General features: G+C 37.0%; 1 protein-coding gene across 6 annotated transcripts in view; it reads right to left on the reverse strand.

Moving 5' to 3' along the window:
* Positions 1–7,098: 7,098 nt before the first annotated feature.
* Positions 7,099–23,539, reverse strand: part of NIPBL (NIPBL cohesin loading factor) — a 158,618-nt gene continuing 142,177 nt past the window's right edge. For 4 of the 6 annotated variants that reach the window (XM_030968238.1, XM_030968240.1, XM_030968241.1 and 1 more), the window contains 15 exons: positions 22,324–22,432; positions 21,641–21,777; positions 19,999–20,139; positions 19,593–19,686; positions 19,328–19,482; positions 18,970–19,060; positions 15,666–15,839; positions 14,958–15,148; positions 14,108–14,215; positions 12,592–12,792; positions 12,040–12,186; positions 10,176–10,471; positions 9,714–9,888; positions 8,969–9,154; positions 8,037–8,402 (listed from right to left, as the gene is read on the reverse strand). In XM_030968238.1, coding sequence (XP_030824098.1) covers positions 8,037–8,402; positions 8,969–9,154; positions 9,714–9,888; positions 10,176–10,471; positions 12,040–12,186; positions 12,592–12,792; positions 14,108–14,215; positions 14,958–15,148; positions 15,666–15,839; positions 18,970–19,060; positions 19,328–19,482; positions 19,593–19,686; positions 19,999–20,139; positions 21,641–21,777; positions 22,324–22,432 — 2,571 coding nt within the window. Of the gene's footprint in view, positions 8,403–8,927; positions 9,155–9,713; positions 9,889–10,175; positions 10,472–12,039; positions 12,187–12,591; positions 12,793–14,107; positions 14,216–14,957; positions 15,149–15,665; positions 15,840–18,969; positions 19,061–19,327; positions 19,483–19,592; positions 19,687–19,998; positions 20,140–21,640; positions 21,778–22,323; positions 22,433–23,539 lie in introns of all 6 variants that reach the window. The other 2 variants (XM_030968242.1, XM_030968243.1) reach the window with 2 other exon arrangements.

The raw sequence follows: 23,539 nt of genomic DNA on the forward strand, positions 1-23,539 counted from the left end.
CCTGAGGAGGGAAACAGAGCTGGAACCTCCTGTGAGGAGCAGCTGAAGTCTTTGGGCTTGTCCACTTTGGAGAAAAGGAGGCTGAGGTGTGCCCTCACTGCTCTCTACAGCTTCATGAGGAGAAGGGCACAGGGAGGTGCTGAGCTCTTCTCCCTGGCATCCAGGGGCAGGATGCATGGGAATGGTTCAGAGCTGAAGCAGGAGAGGTTCAGACTGGATACCAAGAAGCATTTCCTTACTACAAGGGTTGTGGGTGGTCACATAGAAGAACAGGCGTCCTGGAGAGGTGGTTGATGCCCCAAGTTTGTCAGTGTTCAAGAAGCATTTGGACAGTGCCATTAGCAATAGGCTTTAACCTTTGCTCAGTCCCAAAATGGTCTTTGGATTAGCAAAAAGGTCTTTGGAAGTCTCCAAAGACACTCCCTCCCTCCCTCCCTCCCTCCCTCCCCTCCCCTCCCTCCCTCCTCCCTCCCTCCCCTCCCTCCCCTCCCCTCCCCTCCCTCCCTCCCTCCCTCCCCTCCCCTTCTCTTCATTTCTCTACTGTGATATTGAAATGCCAGGTTAATTTTCTTAATCAAGCAATGAGAGAACAGTGCAGCACCTGCCAATTAATGGCAAGATGCTAGAAAAAGTGATGAACTTCACACTGAGGGTCATTAACCCCAGCAGCTCCTTGGCATCTTTTACCACTATGTAAGAAACCTCATTTTAAATGTTAAAATCCTATTTTCTTTCTTGCACAAAAACATGTAAAAGTACAAATTCTCTTTTGAGTTTTAAACCTGCACATCTGCATGTGCATATTACCCACTAGATGCAGGATCACCCAGAGGTTTCTCAGCTGTGTTTGAGTTGGTGGCTGTCTGTCAGCTCTGCGGCTGATGCAGGAGCGCTGCTCAGGCAGGGTGGCAGCAGGATGCCTTCGGTTGTCACTCCCTGCAGGACACCTGGGCAGATGCTCCTCAGGGCTGGCGGGGCCATGGCAAGCCCAGCTCAGCTGCCCCTGACACAGCCAGGATGGTGCCAGGATGGTGCCAGGATGGTGCCAGGATGGTGCCATGGCAAACGCCGCCACGGCCCGAGGCTGCTGCCACGTGCAGTGAGATGCTGCTGGGGCTGGGTGCTCTGGCAGCCAGCCCCTGTCACAGCTTTTTAGGGATCTCATCCAAGGAGACCTGAACTTCCTTTAGCACTCTAATAGCATGGCATTTCCATCTGAACGAAAGATAGGGAAGCTTCACAGATTAATCACATGATCACTTTCTTTGGATTAAATCATATATAGAGGCTGTGTTCTCTACATCATGCATTTTACATTTTAATGTTTTGATATTTGTTTTCTGTGGTGTTTTCTGTCAGAAAACTTTAAAAAGCCAAAAGTAACTTATTTCAGGAAAAAACTTTCTTGCAGGAAGTTTAAAAACCACTAACAAAGCAAAAGTAGAAGCAAAACTAAAAACAAAGCTAAAAAATACTCCACCAATGAAAACCTGAAAAGAGATATTGGAGGCAACACCCAACACCAACTTAAAAAACCAAAAAAAGTACAAGAATTAAAATAAGATGGAAAAGACAAAGCTACAAGAGTAAGAACATACTACTTCAACTATTTTGGTTCTTTAATATGAAATCCTGATTGTTAAGGGACTCAGGCAGTAATAAAGTCAATGGTACTTACTGTGTAAGTACCTGACACAAGAGCACCTCCAGCTGAAGCCAGAACTCTGGTGAGATTTTTAAACTTAGACACTACTAACAAGATGTCAAATTCTGTGAAAAGACAGATTAAGATACATAGGGCTGGCATTTGTGTTTTCTCTTCAAAATCCCTGGCCAGTGAAGAAACAGAAATAGTTTGTTTTCAAGAGGAACATGCAAGGGAAGACAAGGGAAGTTTCCCTTTGGGCTCCCTGTCTGCTCAAAGCCACACTTACACCTTCTGCAGATGGAAGCAAGGGTCTTCAGCTGTGGAATTTCAAGGATCCTACACAGGCTTCAAGCAATTATATGTAGCTTTGGAATGTGTACACAAGATAAATCTGCACTACAATTCGTAAAATTTTGTAGGAAAAAGGAACAAAACTTCACTACTATCGTAACAATAAATACAACTCTAAAACTTCTTTTGAAATAATTTTGTCAGTTTGAGATAACACACAGGAGGCAAAGCACCAGAAGACAATCCTGAGCCTCACCTGGGAACTTTTCAAATACACTAAAATAAGGGAAGGACTTTTTTTCTTTTTCTGATCTAGAAAGACACAACTAATCAATGGAAGAAAAGTTCAAAAAGCACTTAAATTTGAAAATGGCCTGCCTTGTAATTATGTGCACCCTCCTACCACCAATATCTAGTATGACATTTAAGTAGCCAGAGTGGGTTTCCCAGCCAAGACTTAAAAATCAAAGGTAGGAAAAATTTACACTAACCGTGGGGGATTCTGTAATTGGGATCAGTTGTCCAGAGGAAAAAAGTGTATGGAAGTCTGTACATGGCTGGTCTGGAAATTTTGGTCTGGATGGCTCGAAGGCTGAACACAGACTTAATAACAACTTCTGCACCAATTATTTCATGTGGATTTCAACACAAAGGGAAGGAAAGGGATCCTCTCTCTCTTGAGTGGAGCAACAGCAGTACTTTAGGACAGCAAATAAAAAGGCTGGATGAGGAGTGATCCAAATCACCCAGAACTTTGGTATTATGTGAATCTGTCCAGCTGTTTATCAGTGCAGATGGAACTGCAGGGACTCATCACACAGGTGATGTTCAAGGCTGACCTTGGATCTGAACATCCACCTCCACATGAGACTATTCAAAATAAAAAAGCTCTCACATATAAGAAACAAATAGATTTTCTCAAGTATTCATCACACTTTGTCTGTGCTCACAGAATACATTTAGTCTAAGCAGGAAACCCCTAAATGTTTCCCTCCACTCATGTATTTCTGGCTTTCAGGAATTTAAGTGCAGTGAAGGAGTCTTTCTGTACAATCACAAATACTAACAAGAGAACAAAACATGCAAAATAAGAGACTGAAAGAAGACTTGCTCAAAGAAAACATAAGTCTTCAGTCTGTGCTTGTGAAGTCAAAATGAAAAGCAGATGGCTCCCTATATGGTTTCTCCAAAATAAATTACATGGAGTGACAAAATGGGGTAGTTTCCAGCAAATTTTGTAGCCTTTGATAGTTGAGAAGAGAAATACAAAAAGGGATAGGTAAAACAAATTTAGAAGCCCTCCTGAGAGGAGAGAAAGGAGGAAGTGCATTGAAAGTGAGGTGATGGACAGACAGTGTGGGGAGTGAGGTGCAGCCAGCACCAGCAGTGACCCACCCAGCACATCTGCGTGCTGGTTCTGCAGCTGCTGAGAGGCAGAGGCTGCGCTGCAGGCACAGCTGCAGCACCCTGCTCATGGCCAGTCTCCAGGAAAGTGGGGGTGAAATCAAATAAATCACTTTTACAGATTTTAGGAAGCAGGATCTTATTTCAAAACAGAAACGTGAGCCTTTCAACACAGCCGCACAAAGAACAGTGATGAAGAGAAGCTCCTTTGAAGCCCAACAAGATTGCTTTAAAGAAGAGGTCGCTGAAGTACGGCGCGACACGAGTCACTCAGTGCCAGACTCTGGCAGCCACCGGCGACGTCCTGCTGTCCCTGCGGTGCAGGAGTCCCTCCCCTGGGATGGCTGCCACGGGCACAGGGCACAACACTTGGGCCGCCACCCTGCTGGTGTCGGTGGCTCGAGCCAGCTCAGCTCCTCGCAGGACAAACCCCTCAGCTCCTCGCAGGACAAACCCTCCCCTGCCCCGCCCGTGCCCCGAAGCGGCCCGCCCGGCAAGGAGTGTCTGGAGGAGATCTGACCTCACAGCCTGGGTAGCCGTGAGCAGGGCACGCAGCTGCACTGCCCCTGAATAACGCAGAAATTACAAATGATGTAGTTATGTCTGATGGGGGGGACAGAGACTGGCAAGAAGTCTCCCAGAATAATAAAAAAATGCATTCCCTGGATGATTTACAGGTGCCCAGGCATAATTTGAGCACTGTGAGCATAGTGAAAAAGGGATCAACAACGTGTGTGCACATTCTAGGATTAAAAACTTTCAAGTTTCATTTTGGAACGGTCCAGACTGAACTCTTAAAACATTTATTTTAAATAAATGAAATATTAAAATACTATGAACTTATTTGTATATAACAATAACACTTTAATATTTAGTCAAGGAACCATGAGATCTAAAAATTTGCTACTTACATTAAGAACTCACCCATCACAACTCAGAACTTCAATGATAAGATGACAAATTCTCTGAAGGACACGGAAATGCTCATATGACCATGGTGTGGCTCTTTGGTGAGTGGAGGAACGCTAGGAAATAGGAATTGTGGCTTGCACTCCTGCTGTGTGTAGGGCATGAGAGCTCAGGAGTTTTGGGACACAGGAAAGCACAGGAAAGGTGTTTGTCTGAGTTCAGCATCACTGACATCTGCCTGGGGCTCGGAGTCAAAGCAAAGCATCAGCTGAACTCATCTGTTCCTTTCCCTGGAATGTCATTAACACATGCATGTGGCAGAATGTCCTGCTGTTAACCAGCACCAGATGAGCCATACCTGATTAAAAACTTTTTTTTACATGAGCCACAAACACATTAAAGAACTATTTCAGGGCTGCAAGTTATTTCATGTTAGAGCTACTGTTTAGCACAACCTAATTATTCTACAGTAACAATATTCTTACTAGTGACACCATAATAGCAAAACAAAGGCTAAAGTTTGACTCAAATTTTAAAAATTTAAATATCTTTTTTTTAATGGCCACATCTCACTAAAATACTTATGCTGAATATTTCCCCTGCCTACTTTTGTACACATTAGAGTTGTTAATATAAGCAATAAAGAACCTCAAAAATACAAAAGGGTGTTACTGAATCATTTAAAAAAATAGTTATAATTACAGTTCTGTCAAAAACTATTGTGATCTTGAAAATATTCAAGAATTATTCTGCAATTTTACAGTATGAAGTGGAAGATTAAAAATAATAATTTCATTCTTATTTAGATTGTGGAAGTGTCCGTGTTTTCTTAAAAAGTACAATATGGCTAGTGTTACTTCTAAAAGCTTGGTAATACCCCTTTGTTAGGTAAGCTACTGCAACAAGTTCCATGTACAGATCCTGTACTCAAAGGGAGAAAGCAGGAAGAATAAAAAATTCAATAATCTTATATATGTAAAAATCTATAGCCATACAGTGAAAAAATACTACAAAGCTATGTCAATACAAAGGAGTAAAATTGTGTCACTGGATCAATTACTGCACTGCAGCACTTTAAGAATAACCAAAACAGAACCAAACACTTTCTCAGGTAGAGAAGTTCTTATGTTGGTGTGTGCTGTTGCTGCTGAGGGGGTTCACGGTGGTACCACTGCAGCTGCTGCTCAGGGGCTGAGCCCTGCACAGATGCTGCTGGTGTTGAGACCAGCACTGACTCCACCAGCCCGAGTCTCGCACAGCAAACTGGAGTTTGCTTCCCAAAACGGGGCCCTACCACCTTTTCCCTTCACAGCCGGTAACCAGAGTATTTGTGATGGGCAAAACCAGACTAGGCATTACTCTGTGTACTTCAGGAGGGCAAAATTCAACTCTTTAACTAGTAAGAATCATATTCAATTTATTTAATCATCTATAATCAACTTTATAACTGTAAATTATGTAACAACCATCACATCCCATCAAGGAGCATGTATGCCACTGGCATAACATAGAATACAGTAATGGTCTAAATCCTCTCAACTAAGACAAATTTAGACTTCAACTTTAAACTTATATTGTTCAATTATAACTTCTTTCTGATAATTTTATTCCAATAAATACCAAGCAAATTGAAATAACCCCCCATTTTTGATATTGGAAAAGCCACATGATATGAACAAGGAAATATTTCTATTACCTATTAAAAATGACTTAATATAATTGCATCAGAAATTACTAACAGCCAACTTAATTTTAAACTGCAACTGTATGAAATCCTTGGGTTTATCACTTGGGAGTTCTTGGTGAAGTATTTTCAACTCTGCTTATCAGTAATATCTGACATGTCATACAACCCCTCTAGTCTCCAAGTATGAGTTTGCCAGTGTAAAGGCTGCACTTGGCCCTGAGAAACATAGTCTTTCATTGTTTGCTACAAAAACGTCCTGTTTCCAGAGCTGCAGAGGACTGACTCCTGCTTCTCCTACTTCTCCCTCCTTTAACAATACCAATCTTAGCCCAAGAGGTGGCTTTTTGTATGGTGAAGAAACCACTATCAACACTATCAAACAAAGAGGTGCTAAATCGTATCTGCTCAGAAAAATTCCAGTGGTGAAACAACAAAAAGGCATTCCCCAACAATTTACTAACTGGATTCTGAGGAGTTATTAATAATTTGTTTAATGGGTTGTTTGGGTTTTTTAATACATCAATATTTTGAAATACTGTTACTATTCCTCACAAATTGAATAATGTATTAGCATTCTGCAAGTTAGTTTCACAAAAACAGCCCCCTATCATATATTAAATTTTTAAAAGAAACAAAACGTAATAGAAAAATCACTATGTTGAGGAACACCTGTTTTTGATAAATACATTTGAAAAGACACCAGGGTTTAATAGACTCCTAAAAAGTTTAGCAATTTTTAGATTTTTTTACTGTTTGCAAAAATGCTGCTTTTCTTGCTCTCTAGGAAGACAACCTGCTTATGAAATGTTGTGGCAAGGCAGTTGAAGCAAATACTTCTGGAAGATTTCAATAGGATTTTTTCAATTTACAAAATGTGAAAACATCTTTCAATTAGTAAAAAAATTAGTCTAATATACAAACATTTTCTTAAAAAACTAGTCTGTGAAGGAATGTAGTGTAATTGCCCAGACTCATACCCATTTCACTCCTCTGACACTGTAGCTACCTCCTCTTGACACAAGCCTCTCTACATTAACCCAGAGAAATGCATACATGGTCAGTTCACCCAAGCAGAAGAGTCATTCAGCCTTCCCCAAATCTGAACTATCATAAATTACCACTTGGACAGCATTAGAAAGAAATTGAAGCATACAAGGAATAAACTATAGTTTCTTTTTATATCAAAATGTACTCTTGAAAATGTGTTTGGCACAGTGCTAAATCATAAAGTTAATACTAAATATTGCAGGATACAATAGAACCCTGGAGTTAACTTGTGTTTACACCCTTCTAGGGATAAAAATAAAAAGATACCAATTATTCAGAAGTCAGCCTATACAAACTGTATAAACAATATTTTATGTCTTGTTTTGAAAACCACTGATATAGTAAATTTTACATAAAAGGCTGCAAAATAATATAAATGGATTTAAACAGATCTTTACAATAAGAAATTCAAATGGAAACAGACAAGTAACAAAGAGAAGTAAAAAAATTTATTGCAGTATTCGTTCCACCAGATTTGCTGGGGATCCCTTTTCTTGTATTATTTCAGGGTGACCTAATACATCAAAATCTACATTTACAAAAACTCCTCCTGCAGATAGGTCATAGATACTGCATGCTTTTTTTCTTTTTTTTTTTTTTCTTCAACAGAATAAATTATATATCCAGGAGATTCTGCCACTTTACAGCCTGGAAAAACAATGCTTTCCTGGAAACTGGGCTAAGCTAAAGAAAGCCATCCGCTGCTAGGTTAAACTCCAAGAACACTTTATTAAGAACATTAACAGACTAATTTCCAACATTCACTTGTTTATTTTTTTTAAACAGAAAGGTTTTTTTTTCAAGATATAAACAATTTTTTTGTTAAACTATAATACAGTGGGAGTAAAAATGAACTGAGAAGTTTCTGCTGCACAACAGCGAAGGAAGCTCCCACAAAAATGTTTACCAAACATTTCCTTCTTTTTTCCCCGCGTCCCAGGTTCCATTCTTACTCTTCATTTAACTGATTTTTTTTTTTGCCAGAAAGTTGATATTTCAAGTTTTTCTGTTATTTCAATTCCTGTAAATTTGGCTGCATGTACAAATTCATTAGCTGGAAGTTCCATCCTTGGCGGCATACAGCGATCGTAAAGTCTGCACAACTTTATTAGTCAGCTTATTAGCACTCGTTAGAGCAATTTTTTTGTAAATAATGTCTGACTCTTTAATAGTGTCTACCCAAGGCACCAGTTTGCGGCCATCACGGCGCTTAGCCTCAGTCCAGGAGCCACTGTAGGAGCCTGCCATCCACTGAACACTGAAGCCATTGCTGGTTTTCTGTACTACTCTTGCAATTTGTGGTCGGTCTTTGTACTTTGGACAGCAAATAGCGATGACATCCATGACATCAACACTTTCATTCATCTGTGCTGCCAACTCCGTAGAGTCTGAATTTCGTTTTGACCTTCTCAATGACTAAAACATTGGGGGGAAAAAAGACCAAGTGTTACACAAAAGAACTTTAGTGAAATTATTGCTTTTATTGCTTTTAATCCCTTGACGCCGGGAGTTGGGATTCCCCGGCACACATTCCATTGCCGGCAATGAGACGCACCGCGACCGCCAGCGCCAAGGGGTTAACATATCCTTGTAAAACCACATACTCTTAATTTGTACCCGTGTCTTTATCTCTTATTGATATATAAAATTATATATACACATGAATCATAAAGCTACATAAAAACTTGGCAACAATAAAAAGGATAACACACAGTACATTCCAAAGGAAAATTAATAACTTTTTATACGGGATAAATCTCATTTTCTAGTTTGGTTTTTTTTTTATTGTCTTTTCTGTTAAACTTTCTACAAAAGTTGTATAAACGGTTAAGTAGAGAATCTCTATCTACAAAATGCTTTTTTTTTTCATGTGGATTACATTACTTGGTGTACATTTAATATAATAAACTGACATTTATAAGCACATAAAAATCATTTTACGTAATACGCTGCGAAATACGTTGACTCCTCCTCCGCCTCACCCCTGAAGTGCCTCCTCCTCTATCCTCCCCATCACTTTCATCGTCCTCTGTCTCAGCTGCATTGTTTTTAGGGCTGCCTCCTCCAAGCAGCGAGGTAATTGCTTTGTTCCGAGCATTTGTGCTAGCTGACACCTCTCCATCTTCTTCCTCTTCATCAGGATCCAAATGTTCCATAAGGAGCTTGAACTATTAAAAGAAAAAAGATCAGTTCACTGTGTAACTTTAAACACGGACATTTGTATCACATTACATTATGTTAGAAACAAGTAGCAAAGTAAAGAAACAGGGTAAAACAAACAGCAGACAACTTGAACAGTTTATGTTGTATTCTACAAACTTAACTTTCTGATGTTTTTTTTGGTAGATATACAAAAGCTTTCTTCCTGAGTTTTCCAAATGGCAAGTTTTCTCTATCTGTTATTGGTGCAGGGTGAGGGTCAGTTAACAAACCACAGTTCCCATGATGGAAAGAGTCAGGAACAAAGTGAACAAGTAATATGGGAGAGGTATACACCATGGATATCAGAAATTGAAAAATACTCCATAAAGATGAATACTCTTAAGCTGAAATTAATTATCATTGAGTTTAAACTTAGAAATCTTTGAAATACAGTTCTGCTAAACATCCTGAAAAGAAGATCCACACATCACATAAGGTAACCAGAAACTTAACATTTTGAAACGTACTTTCAAGTTTATACTGTATTAGAAGATTTCAGACTTTCTGCAAAGCAGCTTTACTTACATCTAAGTACTGTTTTACTATACTCCTCTTCACTTCTTCTGTGATCTTGGAATTAGCCATATCACTCCGCAGAAAATCCAAAGTTTGTTTTGGATGGAAATGCACTCCTGTCTTCCTGTTTATAGCTTTATCATAAACTTTTGCAGATTCAGATGGAGAATATTTTTGAATTTTACTGTTAGAAGAAAACAAAAGAGAAGACCTTTAAAGGAAAGTCCAGAGTAATTTGAACAAAAAGCTTTTAAAAACTCCAATATAAGTATTTCTCTTTGAATCATTCCATATACAATAGATAGCCTGGTAAGAAATCAAATAATTGCATTTTTTTAAGCTGAAGCTCAATGTAATAAATTTTTTTCTCTGTTACACAAATGTATTGCTTAAACAGGTAGTTACAATCAACTTAAACACATGGAAAAATGTCACTGGATAACAAGTATCCTATTGTCTAAATAGCCTTACCTATCAGAGAATCCACAGAGGTTCTTTAGATGCTGTTTCAGCATCAGAAGTAGTAATATGCCTTGGGAGACATTCGCAAATTCAATTAAAGGAGCTGAATTTTCAGGTAAACACTTCATCACTGCATTTATATCATTTTCTTCATCAGAATCTGAATCAGAGTCCACTCGTTTCCGTAACCTCCGAGGCTTAGAAGCTTCTGCCTCACTTTCACTCCCACTGCCACTGTTACTGTCACTCTCGGACTCCTCCTCCGATAAAGGCTTTCTCTCCTTTTTTTTGTCTTTCACCATAGACTGCACAAAGAGAAGTTAACACACATTCCAAAATTAGGATAAGTAATATCATGTATGTTCCTGAAAGAATATGTCCAAAATCATTACTACCTTATATTCAAGAGAATTCGTTGAAGAATATTATTAATTTATAACTTGATACTCTTAAAATTATTTATGGCAAAAATATACTGAAAAATTTATCCAACACCCAGATTTTCTTGCAAGTTGCATACAGAAGGAACTGAAGCAACAAGCACTCCCCTGCTATGTTGTCATTAAAAGACTGCTGAAGTTCATTAACAGTGACAGCAAAATACAGTAGAAGGCCAAATGCAAAGGATCAGGAAGAAAATTCTGTTTTTCTTTCACCTGAATATACTTTTTGTGTCTCATGGAGATTTCCGTAAGTACTTTGGTGTCCAAGGTGGTTTTAAATCCTTGTCTCTTAAAATTCTATGACACTAATTACAGTGCTGACCAAAATGATCATATCAATAATGAACTAATAATGATTAATAATAATCAGCTGCCCTATGCCTGGCAGTGTTCAAGGCCAGGCTAGGTGAGGGTCTGAGCAATCTGGTCTAATGGAAGGTGTCCCTGCCCATAACAGAGGCCTGGAACAAGGTGATCTATAAAGTCCCTTCCAACCCTAGCCATTTTATTATTAGTTCTACGATTACTTGTAGATCTACAGATCTAATTTCACATATGCATTATTACTGCACATAGTATGATTTTTCAGGACACAGTCCTAAGCAGGATCTCATCCTTTTGGAGCTGGGTGCTACACACTGGCTCACAACCTGAAGAATGTACTGTCTCTTTCTAGCAGATTAAAAATCAGCTTTGGTAGGGTGAGAGTTTAAAGCACAGTACATTTCAGGCAGCGAACCTTCAGGCACCACCTCAGACTTGTGTTAGTAAAATTGGACATTATAGAAACCGCTTTTTGGCAATTTGCACCTTTGACTGCAACAGCTCTTCAGGAAAGGAAGACACTGAAGTGTTTAAGAAGCAGAGGCCTCTCACTTTTTTGTGTGTTGCCATAACAACAGGTACTCTGTCATGATTCAGGTTGTTACCGTTGCCTTAAGAAATACTGCCCACTCCTCTCTTGCAATGAACAATGCATTTTAGATCTCTCAGGCAACACAAATGCAACTGCCATCAGCTACTTGAGAACAAAATAACTGCCAACTGGATTTTATTATTAAAATTTTACAAACAACCACAACAAACTAGTATTCCACGATGACTCCAGGTTCATGTGCTTTCAGATGCATACAATTAATTAATATGGCTGTTATTCAGCCATATTGGGAAATTATATAAATTTGATCTCAAAATTCATCATTATTTTTTAATAATATAAGCAGCAATGTAAGTAGAGTTTTTGACTAGTATCTACCAGATAAAGGTCAGAACAGACAGTGTTGCTTGGTTTCTGACTATTGTTTACATGCAAAGTAATGAAACTGGTTCACACAATAATAATGGTACTGCATTCACCGAAAAATTGACCACATTATAGAGAAACTTATGTTTCCACTGCCATAAAAACACTAAAATATAAATGCACATACCTCTTTAAATGACTGTAGTAGGTTGCTACCAGAAACTGATAGTGTAATGTCTATATGATGCATTATAAACAGTGGCTCTTCCTGTGTTTGGTAAGGAAAACAGGCTAGATTGTCTGCTATGTACAAAAGCATATTCACCTCTGTTTTCTGGAAGTTAAAGAAAAAATTACACATGAATACATGTAGAAATATCCTGGATTCATATACTTCTGCAGTGGTCCTAAGAATCTAGAGCAAAAAAAAAAATTACCACAGATTTTATTCTACATAGCCCCCAAAAACCACTCTAAACAACTTCTATACATGCAAAATTTAGTCATACCTAAAGATACATTATTTCTAATTAGTCCAAACTGAGTATAAAAAGGTACAGAGTGAAGCAACATGCATTCTATTACATGGATAAATACCTTATATTAGAAAGCAAAAAAAGTACATATTTGGGACGAAGGTATCAATAATTATGTCATAAAAATACATCATAAAATGAGAACTTAAGCTTTTAATGCTGCATTTCAACTTCTTTTTTAGTGAAGGAAATGTGGTGCTTACTGCAGTATCGTCAAAGAGGTTGAGTAAAGAAATTAGAAAGGCTCGTCTGTGTTGACGGTTCCCTCGAATCATGGAGTAGAGGTGTGAACACAGTGCACTGGATGATTCATCGTGTCTAAAACCTCTCACAGGATCTTTTGGGCAGGTATTAATTGCCTGCTGTACTTGGTAAGACATCTTCATACCAGCCACTGCTTTCATCTGAAATGGAAATATATGTCTTTTTATTCAAAACATTGCTTCCAAAGCAGTACAACTGAATCCTTTTAAAGGGATGCTCATCTGAAATTTAAATTAAAAACACACACTGAGGCAATACTACCTTTTGAGATGGTAAACAGATCTGAGCTATCAAACAGAACCTGTGGCAGAGATCAGAATGTCTTGTGAACTGCTTTGACTGTAAATTCTGCTAGGAACATATAACTAATCTGTTTACCCACTATAGCCAGGTATTTCAATTTAAACAATTTTCAAGAACATTGAAATGTTTTCGTACATGAACAGTATATTTTACCACATGTATATGCTTGGCATCCCCTGTAGTGAAACCAATAACTGAATCTATATGAGTACAATAGGACTAACAACAGAAAATTAGTATTTGTTTTTTGGGTTTTTTTTTTTTTTTCATATATTCAATCATTTCCAGTTGATTTTACTCACTTCAATGGTCTGGCTCTAGTTTCAGAACAAACTTATTTTCTAGCTAGGCTGCATAGACAATTGTCCTCATAGTACCTCTGCTGCTGTTCAGCAAAGTTGTCTATGTGTCTATACACTGTTTTAAATCCTAGCTGCCTAACACAGAAAATTTCAACTGCTAGCCTTCACTTAATGGATGAGTTATCTGTTGGATGCCATCAACAGTACAATGCTCCAAATGCACCGGAATACAAAGAAGGACACGTGAGAAGTCCTCCAACAGAGTACACACAGAGAACCTAGACTGGGATCTTCCAAAATACGGAGAATGCTACTGCTTCATTTTAGATCTTAAGCAGAACTGGCACTATGCCACAACTCCACATCCTCACACAGCCTTTAGTTTTTCTTTTCAGCAAGATTCATCAGACATAAACAGCTTCCTATGCTTCCTCTGCTTAGATTACAATTTATGGAGCCTTGGTGCCTTGCACACTCTAATATATATATTCTAAGGACTTCTATTGACTGTTACATGGTGTTTTCTTTTTTAGTCCACTGATACAGGAAAATCACTGCTAAACATTATGAAACACTTGTCCTTACCTCTTATCAAATAAAGGCTTTTAAATACTATTTAGTGTGGAAATTATTACTCTGAATCATAAATTAAAGGAAATTGTGGACTAAAAGAGACACTTCAAATTATATTATCCTTTCTGTTTCTCAGGTGAGTCATCTTTACAACTGCTTAGTGTTATTGTTTATTTTTTTACTTTGTACTCTTTTTCTGGAGCTGAAGCATATTCAAGTGTTAAACCACTAGAGAACATAACAGTATTTTGTAAAATGTTAAATTAGAATTACTTACGTGAATGAACCCAGCATATTTTTTGTCTATTTCCACCAACTGTTGGTCAGCTTTATTTCGCATAGAGGGCTCTGGATCTGTGCCCATAGCAATTAAGTATGGCACACACTTGAAAAACAAATGAAATGGTTATTCAGAGGCATTGTACCTCCTTTTTCTCAGTCTTTTTTCTTTGTTTCTACCGCAGAAATTAGAACAGAAAGGTCTATGCAACTTACTACCCTTTTTTCAAGTAAATAGAACAAAATACTACGAGACCAGCATACTAATGAAGTTGTGAGGTTTCAGGTAGTATTTCCCTTCTTCTCAAACTCTAAAGTGAATTTGAAATACAGAAAATTGCATTTAAAACCCCCTCCAAAAAACCACTTATGACTTAACATGTGCAATGGTTGCAGCATCAAAAATTAATTACAAAACATTATGTAAGCAAAGAGTGATGGAATGATGGTTGAAGCTCTGACACTGTGGAATTCCATAGGGCTTGGAGGATATAGGGATTGAGGTGGAAGCAAGCTGACACAGGATAAAGAAATAAACAAAGAAAACATTTTGGCATATACCTCAAAGTTGTAACAGAATTATGCTCCAATGTACACATCTACATGATCTTTAGGTACTGCCTGGGCTTTTAGATCTTAATCCAAAAAATAGATAATGAAGCATTTGGAATCTTGTGGGCTAACAACATAAAGCAGATTTCAAAATATGCCTTTTGTAAAGGCTTCTGGCTACAGTAAGAAACTGCTGTAACATAAGTAGAAGAGAAGACCTGGAAATTTATGTAGCAAGTGCGAAAGCCTCTAAAAACATGAATAAAAGAAAATCCCACCACAAAAGCCTATCATACCTGAACAGGATGGATGAGACCTTGGTTTAATGTCAGTGCAATGACATTTAGAGCAAAGTGGCGTACACTGGACTGGTTATGAAAGAAAGCCTCAAGGACCTGTTTGAGATACAGCTGCATGATGGAACTACTCATCCCTGAGGAAATATCACCCATTTCTTTCAGGTCTTCCTGTTTTGCTACTTTTTTCCCTGTAAAAAAAGCAATAGCATACTCATCATAGTATAACTATTTATTTTGCCATCACTTGATATATGCTGATCTTTCACAATAAATACATACTTCTGCTGTCTTTTAGAATAGGTTTATGATCTCATGAAACACAGAAAAGTCTAATGTATAAACATGTATGAAAAAATAGAGACAAAATTTTAATTCAAGTCTTAATTCCTTAATCAAGTATTTTTTAAAATGTTGTACTTATTATTTTTTCTCTGCAAATGAAACTTACAGGGGTTTTTGATAAAAAAATATTATTTCCATCGTTACAGAAATTATGAATTCTGGATTGCTTCCAGTATTTGTACATCTTGGATGTAAATAATACATCTATGCATAAACCTCTTTTTAAATAATTCTAAAATACTTTGGGTACAGTACTACTGATCTGTTTACAATTTTAAGTGACTCAGCACAGACATATAGTAACTGTATGCAAAAAAGTTGGGTTTTGCAAGGCTCATGAGCACAGAAGAACTCAGCACTTACAGTCTCTGTCTGCCTGCTGCATACGTGTATCTTCCTCCTGCAAGTAGGTCTGGAGGTTTTTTAACACCTGGATTTTTAAGTTTACAGAACAGTTCTTATCTGAAAGAATGCTGTTGTACAGAGTCTTCACTTCTTGTTCAAACATTAAACTTGGGTGCTGTATAAATGCAAATCCTAAGAGTGGAGAAAAGAGGAAATGGTTTCTCATTATTATAATATAGAAATTGCATTTCTGCTTTTTAGGTTCTTCAGAAGAAAGGTATAAAAATTATGTCCTCCCAGCAGCTTTTTCTAGTCCAAACAGTATCACACTTCCACGTGGACATCACCTGTTGCTAACAAGGAGCTGTGATCACCATGACAGTTCTATGAACACAACTCTAATGGATAAAATTGAGTGACCCAGGCAGGGCAGCTGCACAGAATGTTGTACAGGTCTAGAACCAGGTGGTTCCAGATGTAGTGGCCTGCATCTCAAGAACTAGGAGCTATCATAAGAACAAGAAAGGAATGTTACCAAAAATTATCTGTTATTTTTCTAATACAGACATTCTAATATATCTAGAGACAAACACTTTGCTGCAGCTGTAAAATGTGACTCATACAGATGCAGAAAAAATGTGGAAAAATTGATAAATACAATGAGTATTTAACATCATAATAGAAAAAATAGTCACTAGGGAACACAGTAAAATTTGTACCTCTTGCTGTCATTATTCATATACTTATTGTAGTCTTCACTTGAAGATCACCTGAAGTGTTCCCAAGACTATGTGTTTTGCAAGACACACACTACGGAACAGTTCTTTGCTGTAGTCTTACCCTTGCCAATGAACTGGCTGTTCCTAAGTCTGTATTTAATAAAAACTTTTCTAAATTACTGGCAGTATATACCATTTTAGATAATGTAGATTTAGGAGTGCTGCTGACAAACTCTTATGAGTATCTTCAGAAAACTGTAATGGGAACATAACATCCTGATTTAATTTACATTTAAGTAATTAATTGTTTTTAAGACTGTTTAGGAAAAGCAGACATTAAATGCACTTTCTATGACCACAAAAAATTCAGATTTTAAATGGGCACATAGAAAAAATAGGAACATAAAAGAAAAATGGGGGAAAGAAATGAAAGCAAATAAAATTATGCAAGAGTTATATATAAGAATAGCTGTAACAGAGGGAAGATTTAGTCAAGTTTTTAAAACAGGCTCCACACACACACACAAAGGCAGCTTAGGTAAAAGCTAAGTCCAAGGTAAGCCCCCAGTGTGTTTCAGATCTCATTTCAGTCCCAAAACAAAAAGCAGAGAAGCAGGTGAGAGAAAGGGAAAAGAGAAGAAAAAGAAATTAGAGTGGTCTTTGGATTGTGTGGTCTATACAAGTGTATGTTGATGTTTGTAACTTGACCACCTCTGTGCAAATCCAATCCATTTCTTATGGTTAATTTTAAAAATGAAAAGCACATGGATGTATCTGTAAAAGCTCATAAAACTTTTTCTTCATTCACTTTAAGAAATCTAAACCACTACTATTCTCAGGGAAAATTCTACTTTTCCATCCCCAGTTAACCGGGGAAGAAATCTTACTTGGCATAAGAGGCTGTCATAGGAGATGAAGAAAGGCACCTGCTGTATATTTTTTTAAGGACTGAATTCACATCTCAGAGATGCTGTCACACCATTTCTATTCATACCTTTGTTTCCACTCTGTTAAGAATCTTTAGAGTAAGCACTGAACTCAGTTGAGTAAAACATTAACTGTTAGGTACTTAAAAGTTTAGCTAAATTTACTAACAAGTTTATATCCTAAACTTGTTTTTCAAGTACACATCTGGAAGAGAAGCATAACCATAATAATTAACATTAGGATTAGGCCTAATCCCTCAGCAGCAGTGGCACATCCTGAGGCAAAGGCTAAAACTGCTGAGTGTCCCTACTAAAGTGAAAGGCTGATAGGAAAGTACATTCTTCACATGACCCTTTTCACCATATATAAATGCTGAGTTAGCTTGCTAGTCCTTTTCACTGTACTGCTGCTCACAAATATTGAATGAGTTCAACAACTTTGCTCAGTGACCAGCCTGAGGTGGAAATTTGCACTGTCTCCCACATCTCCATACATCCAGCTACCTTCAGAATCAGCACTTGGACGAAATCAATATATCACTAAAACCAGTGAGGTTTAATTAATATAAAGATAGATATTTTTACAGGCAGAAAAAAAATCTGAAAAATGACTACTGATAAAACAGATCACACTTTAATCTGTAATTTAGGGATATTTTTGGCAAATGTGACATACTCCATATCCATAAGCAGAATAATCATCTCTATGGTTAGGAATACAGACTCTACCCCACATGATATTTTGTAGAGTGCAATTAAACTGCACTGGACTACAGGCAAGTATCATCTACCTTCACATAACGCCTAGAAAAACTGCAAGTAGTCCAGAGAATCACAGCATTCTGATGCATTCTGTTGCATTGCTAACAGAGGCAACTCCAATGCCATTAATTCTGCTCAACTGTCTTGATATTGTTTCTCATAGAATATAAAATGAAGATTCAGTCTTGATCCTTATTCTCAGAACCCCCCCTACTCTGTATTAGAGTAGGATATCTGAAAAGTCACCTAAAAAGCAACATATAGAGGCAAATTCTTGTCCACAGTTAAATCATACAATGGAGGCTCTCAGGTCTTGGAGACAATTTATTTCAAACCAAGCAATAATCACGAACTGAGCTCTTCCAGACACCAAGACCTATCTGCCCAAACAAGATTTCCTCGGATGTATGATTTCTGTCCCTAAGTCAGTGGCAGTTAATTTTCTACTGCAAGTCACTGAAATGCCACACTAATCTCACAAAGGCCATCCAGCTACTATAAACAGCAGTTCCCTTGACTCCTTCAGCATGCCTGCTCCTACCCCTAAAATGTTCCAAGTGTTTCCATCCTTTTTTACCTTGTGGACTGAAAAACAAGGTTTGGAGTTACAACATACTTGCACGTGGAGTAAAAAAATAGTGTCTTCATTACCTGGGAAATCTTCTGCCCTCTACAGCTTGATGACACATCAAAAGGCATTCACTGTCAAAAGCACCCAGGCTGCTGCACACTTATGCAACTAGCATAAGTTGGTCATAGCAACTTTGACAGCTTTGCTATGACCAGTTCTCAAACAAAATATGTAAGTTTTGATTTTAAGCAAACTCTACTGTGACTACTGCAACACGTGATTTCCTACTGATATACATGAATTTCTACTAGAGCAGAATAATTTAAAAAATTAATATTTCTTACCAAGACCAATAATGGCCTTTGTCTGTACTTCTTCATCTGAATGCTTTGTAAAATACATCAGCAGTTCAAGGACTTTGTCCTTAATGTTAACCTGGACAAATTAAAACAAAATTAATAGCTATTTGAAGATAAAACAGATGTTTTTAATCTCTTATAGAAAGCATATATATAAAAAAGGAAAGAAGAAATACAACTTTACTGCACAGTCCTTGCAAAATCATGTATATAAAAACTAGAAAGCTATACCATATGCATGGAAAAATATATACATTTGGGGTTCTAGGAATAATGTGCTTTCAAAATTAAGTGGAACATTCATTATATCTAAGATATGGAGAACAAATGTAAGTTATTTTACCTTACTGTTGCCCTTAAAATCTTCCTGATCAAAATCAAAATGCCGACACAGTGCTCCAACAGTGAAAAGTGATCTAAGGAGTGCTGGTTTATTGGCAGTAAGTATTGTACTGTTGGGGTCTTCTTGGTGTTGATTTTTTAGTTTTGAAAGTGCACCTGCAGTAAAATAAAAGTTTTTATCATGGAGTTTAATTTTGGTGTATCCCTCAGATAAGACTTGTACTCAAAACTGAAAAGTGACAATTAGTTGTTATGATTTTGCTTACCATAGTATCTATTAAAACAGGCCCACACAAATTTATAGTTCTGGGTGACCTTGTTCACAACAGCCCCAAGGCAGCTCACACAGTGCTGAACAACCTAGGAGCAAGAAAGAACAAATAAGTTATCTACTTAGAAGTTTAAATGGAGATTATTATGAAGTTATGCAGGAAAAAGATATGCTGAACTAAAATTAACAATCTAACAGATATAATGTAATGGCCCTCCCTAGACTACTCTGAAAACCTACTCAAATGGATTAAAATACAGCAAAACCATGTGGAAACCTTGGTAAACCCAGTACGCTGATTTTCATGACTCAAAGGTTATCTTCATAATGAAGACAACACTGTCTTTAAACCAAAGTCACATGAAATGGAATGAGTAGAGCAGTAGCAATTAAAAACTTACTGTCATGCCGTATTTGATGATGAGTTTCATGAGGTCCTCCTCAATAGTGGCAAGAAAGGTCTCACTTGGGTGCTCCATTAGTGGCACTACAAGCTCCAAGATTTTTGCAACATTGCAGATCACCATGAAATCATTCTGGGTCTGAAACAACAGCATTTACAGTATTTAACACTTCTGCCCATGGACAAGCTAAGCACTACTAATACGCACTGACAGTTAAAAACTCCAACTTAATTAAGATATTTGGTAAACATCTAAAAGAATATATACTTTACATCTGCTATTAAATTACATATTATTATGAAATCTAGTTCTGTTTACTGCAGGCATTCTGAGGAAAAAAAGTCTGGATGAGCAGAATTACCCTCTTATCAAGGCTGTGTCACACCTGAAAACATTTGGGTCTGATAATTTTCTGGAGTCTTACAAGAAATCTAGGAACTCCTCCTGAGATATGCACACTAGAGAAAACTCAACACCTGAAAACAAGGTATCAGCAACAAAATGAAGTTGTGGTATGACTTAATGAACCTTAAACAAAAGGTAATAATGTGCAAAAATGTAGAAATCACAATTAAAATTACTACTGGTTTGCATTATCATGACTGTATGGAATCTATGGAAAACATCTGCTAGAGATTGAGGCATGCTGCTAGAAACTGAATTTTGACAAATCCAGCTTGCTAATCAGGATAGTATAAATCCTGAATGCTAGTATCAAGCTATCTGACATGTTCAAGCTGTCAGTGGTAATTTTATGATTCATCTCAATAATGTGTAAATATAAAACAAACCATTTGCAATCCACTAAATGAGCCACAACAAGTAAATATTTAGGGAAGTCTTTCCTACACTGTTTGTTCAGAAGCAGCTCTAAGAGCCTGTTGTAAATGTGTCTAGAGAACATGGAAAATGCCTGCAAAATGCCAGGCTGTATCTACAATCTAAGTTGGCAACAATTACCCCTTAAGCCTGCCCTGGGCAGCTCACCTATTGAAAGGCACTGCTGCCACCCACTCATGCTCATCATCCTTGAGTAATGGGTGCGTGACCCTGCCCTGCTCCTGCTAACCAGTCAGGGGGCCAGATCAAAATGGCAGAAACCACTGCAAAGATTCAGAGACCTGACTGGGAGAGGGCTTCAGTGTTAGAACTCTCTACAATGTCTTACAGGGGAATACAAGAGCACTAGAGCTAGAGAAATGAGAAAAGAAGTCTAGAAAAGGATGAAATAAGATTTTTTTTCTTCTCATATATTTGCTATATATTAGATCACTCTATCTTATGAAACTTTATCCTTAAATCTTAAGATAAATATGTTAAATATTAACTACTTTTAAGACTGTGACTGTAAATGAAACCAATTCTAAGGAACTATTTCCTTAAGGGAGAAAAACTAGGAAAGAAGCAGCACAGGTTTCAGTTTCATTTGGCTGCAAAATATGGACATAGAACGTGAGGGAGAACATCTTAAAAGCCACAGGGATCTTTAAAAGGATCTAGTAACTTCCAAAGCGATGATGTTCATCAAAAAACTCCACAATTTAAAATTTTCTTTTCCTACCTTAAATTTCATCAAGTATACAAGACAGACGTTCATTTTCATGCTCAATTATCTAGGGAAGAGATTGTCTCTACTTACACTACATTTAGTGGTCAGGTATGGCTGCATGGTCATGGCATGTTTGACCATTAGCTGGGGCCTTATTTTGCTGAACAAGAACAAAGTGGTTATGCAAGCAACCAAGCGACCAGAATTCACACCTTTATTGTCAGAATCTGCAAAAGATTAGAAAACACAAAAAGGACAATAAGACCAAGTACTGTTTAAGCAATGAAACACATATGGCCTAAACACTGTTTGAGTATCTTTTTCACTGCATCTCTTTAAAGATCAAACCAGAATGTTCTATTAGAAATGGGAACATACTCTGTTAACATTTATATGTGACTACAAAAGACATTACCAGTTTTTATACTCCTTACTGTAAATGTTAGATTAGCCCAGCCAATGATTCCTATTACAAATACAGAGCTACTAATGCAAATACAAATTGCAATGATAGTTTTGGTTTTAGTGATCTGAAAGTTTGAACCGGCTATTTTAAAAGTATTTCTATGATTGTGGTTAGCTAGTGAAGATTAGGGAAGTTTTATTATTACACAGTACATTAAATTTCATCACTGAAGAACCATGATTTATTACAATCAGCTTTTAACAGGAATTCCAGAACAGTAACTTTTTGCAATAAAGAGATTTTAACAACTGTTATAGTATCATTAAAAAAGTTCAAAGGATTTTAGCTGAATTTTAAATAATATTACCTGATAAAGATTCTTCATATTTAAGAATGTGCTCGACCAAATTGTCAACAAGTTGAGTACAGGCTTTCTTCACAGGTTTATATGAGGCATCCTCTTCTGACTTCAACAGCTATAGCAGATGAAACAGAAAATGGTTTCATGTTAAAGCTGCATTGATTTGCATAGAGTATATTCTGGTTTTATAATAACAATTACTACAGATACACAAGGATTTTAGACTACAAAAGTATTTAATTCTCCATAAAACTTACATGGTGAAGAAAAAATTACAGGAAGTAAATAAGCAATATAAGTAAAGTAAGTATATTTAAATATAAATAAAATCTGTAATAAAAATCCATAGTAGTTCTCCTTATTTTTTGCATTGGGATGGAAGCTGCTTTATGCTTAATGAAATAATGCAGAAACTAGCAGGAGTTAGAAGATTTTTAAAATGCTTAGAGAAATAAAGTGCAAATTCAAAACAAATGTTTTTGACACTAAGCTAAAACACCAAACGAGGATCTAAAATAGCTGTATATCAACACTTTATTTAAACCTTTTACACATGAGTTTGGGTACTAAAATTGTGCCCATGAAGATTCTTCTAATATCTAAGAAGGACTGAGACCGTATTACAGCCTTTTCTTCAGAGAAGAGGCTCTTATTGAAAAGGCTTTGATTTACTTGATAACCTATTTTCATTACACTCCCAGTAAGAGAGGAATCAAAGGATTTTCTTGCTTGAAAATTAACCAGTGCATGCAGGATGTAGAGAATATAACACAGGTTAAGAGATATAAACAAACCAAGCTCAATTCTTAGAAATATTGGTATTAGATATAAGTGGAATATAATGCAGAATTAACTTATACTCTGAAGATTCACTGCTTCCATAAATCATGTAGAAAATACATTGGATGTGAAAATACACTTATGTACTGTTAAAAAAAACCTAACATCACTGGATACCTTATTTCAGAATTAAGTATCTTAACTGTGGACTTTGTGTTATGTGAGTTGTTTCTGAAGAAACAATGAAATTAAACAAACAAATGATACTCCTCCCAATATCAAGAAGTGTTTTTAATAGATCACTTGCAAAGACAGAAACTAATGCCAAAGAAAATTGCACCGAGAAGGATAGAAAAAAAGATCAGATGTTAAAGAGCAGGAATTGAATTTGTCTATTGTAGGACTGCTCTTGGAGTTCCCATTATATGTGTTTTAGAAGCAA

Source organism: Camarhynchus parvulus, chromosome Z (assembly GCF_901933205.1).
Source record: "Camarhynchus parvulus chromosome Z, STF_HiC, whole genome shotgun sequence".
Lineage (NCBI taxonomy): Eukaryota > Metazoa > Chordata > Aves > Passeriformes > Thraupidae > Camarhynchus > Camarhynchus parvulus.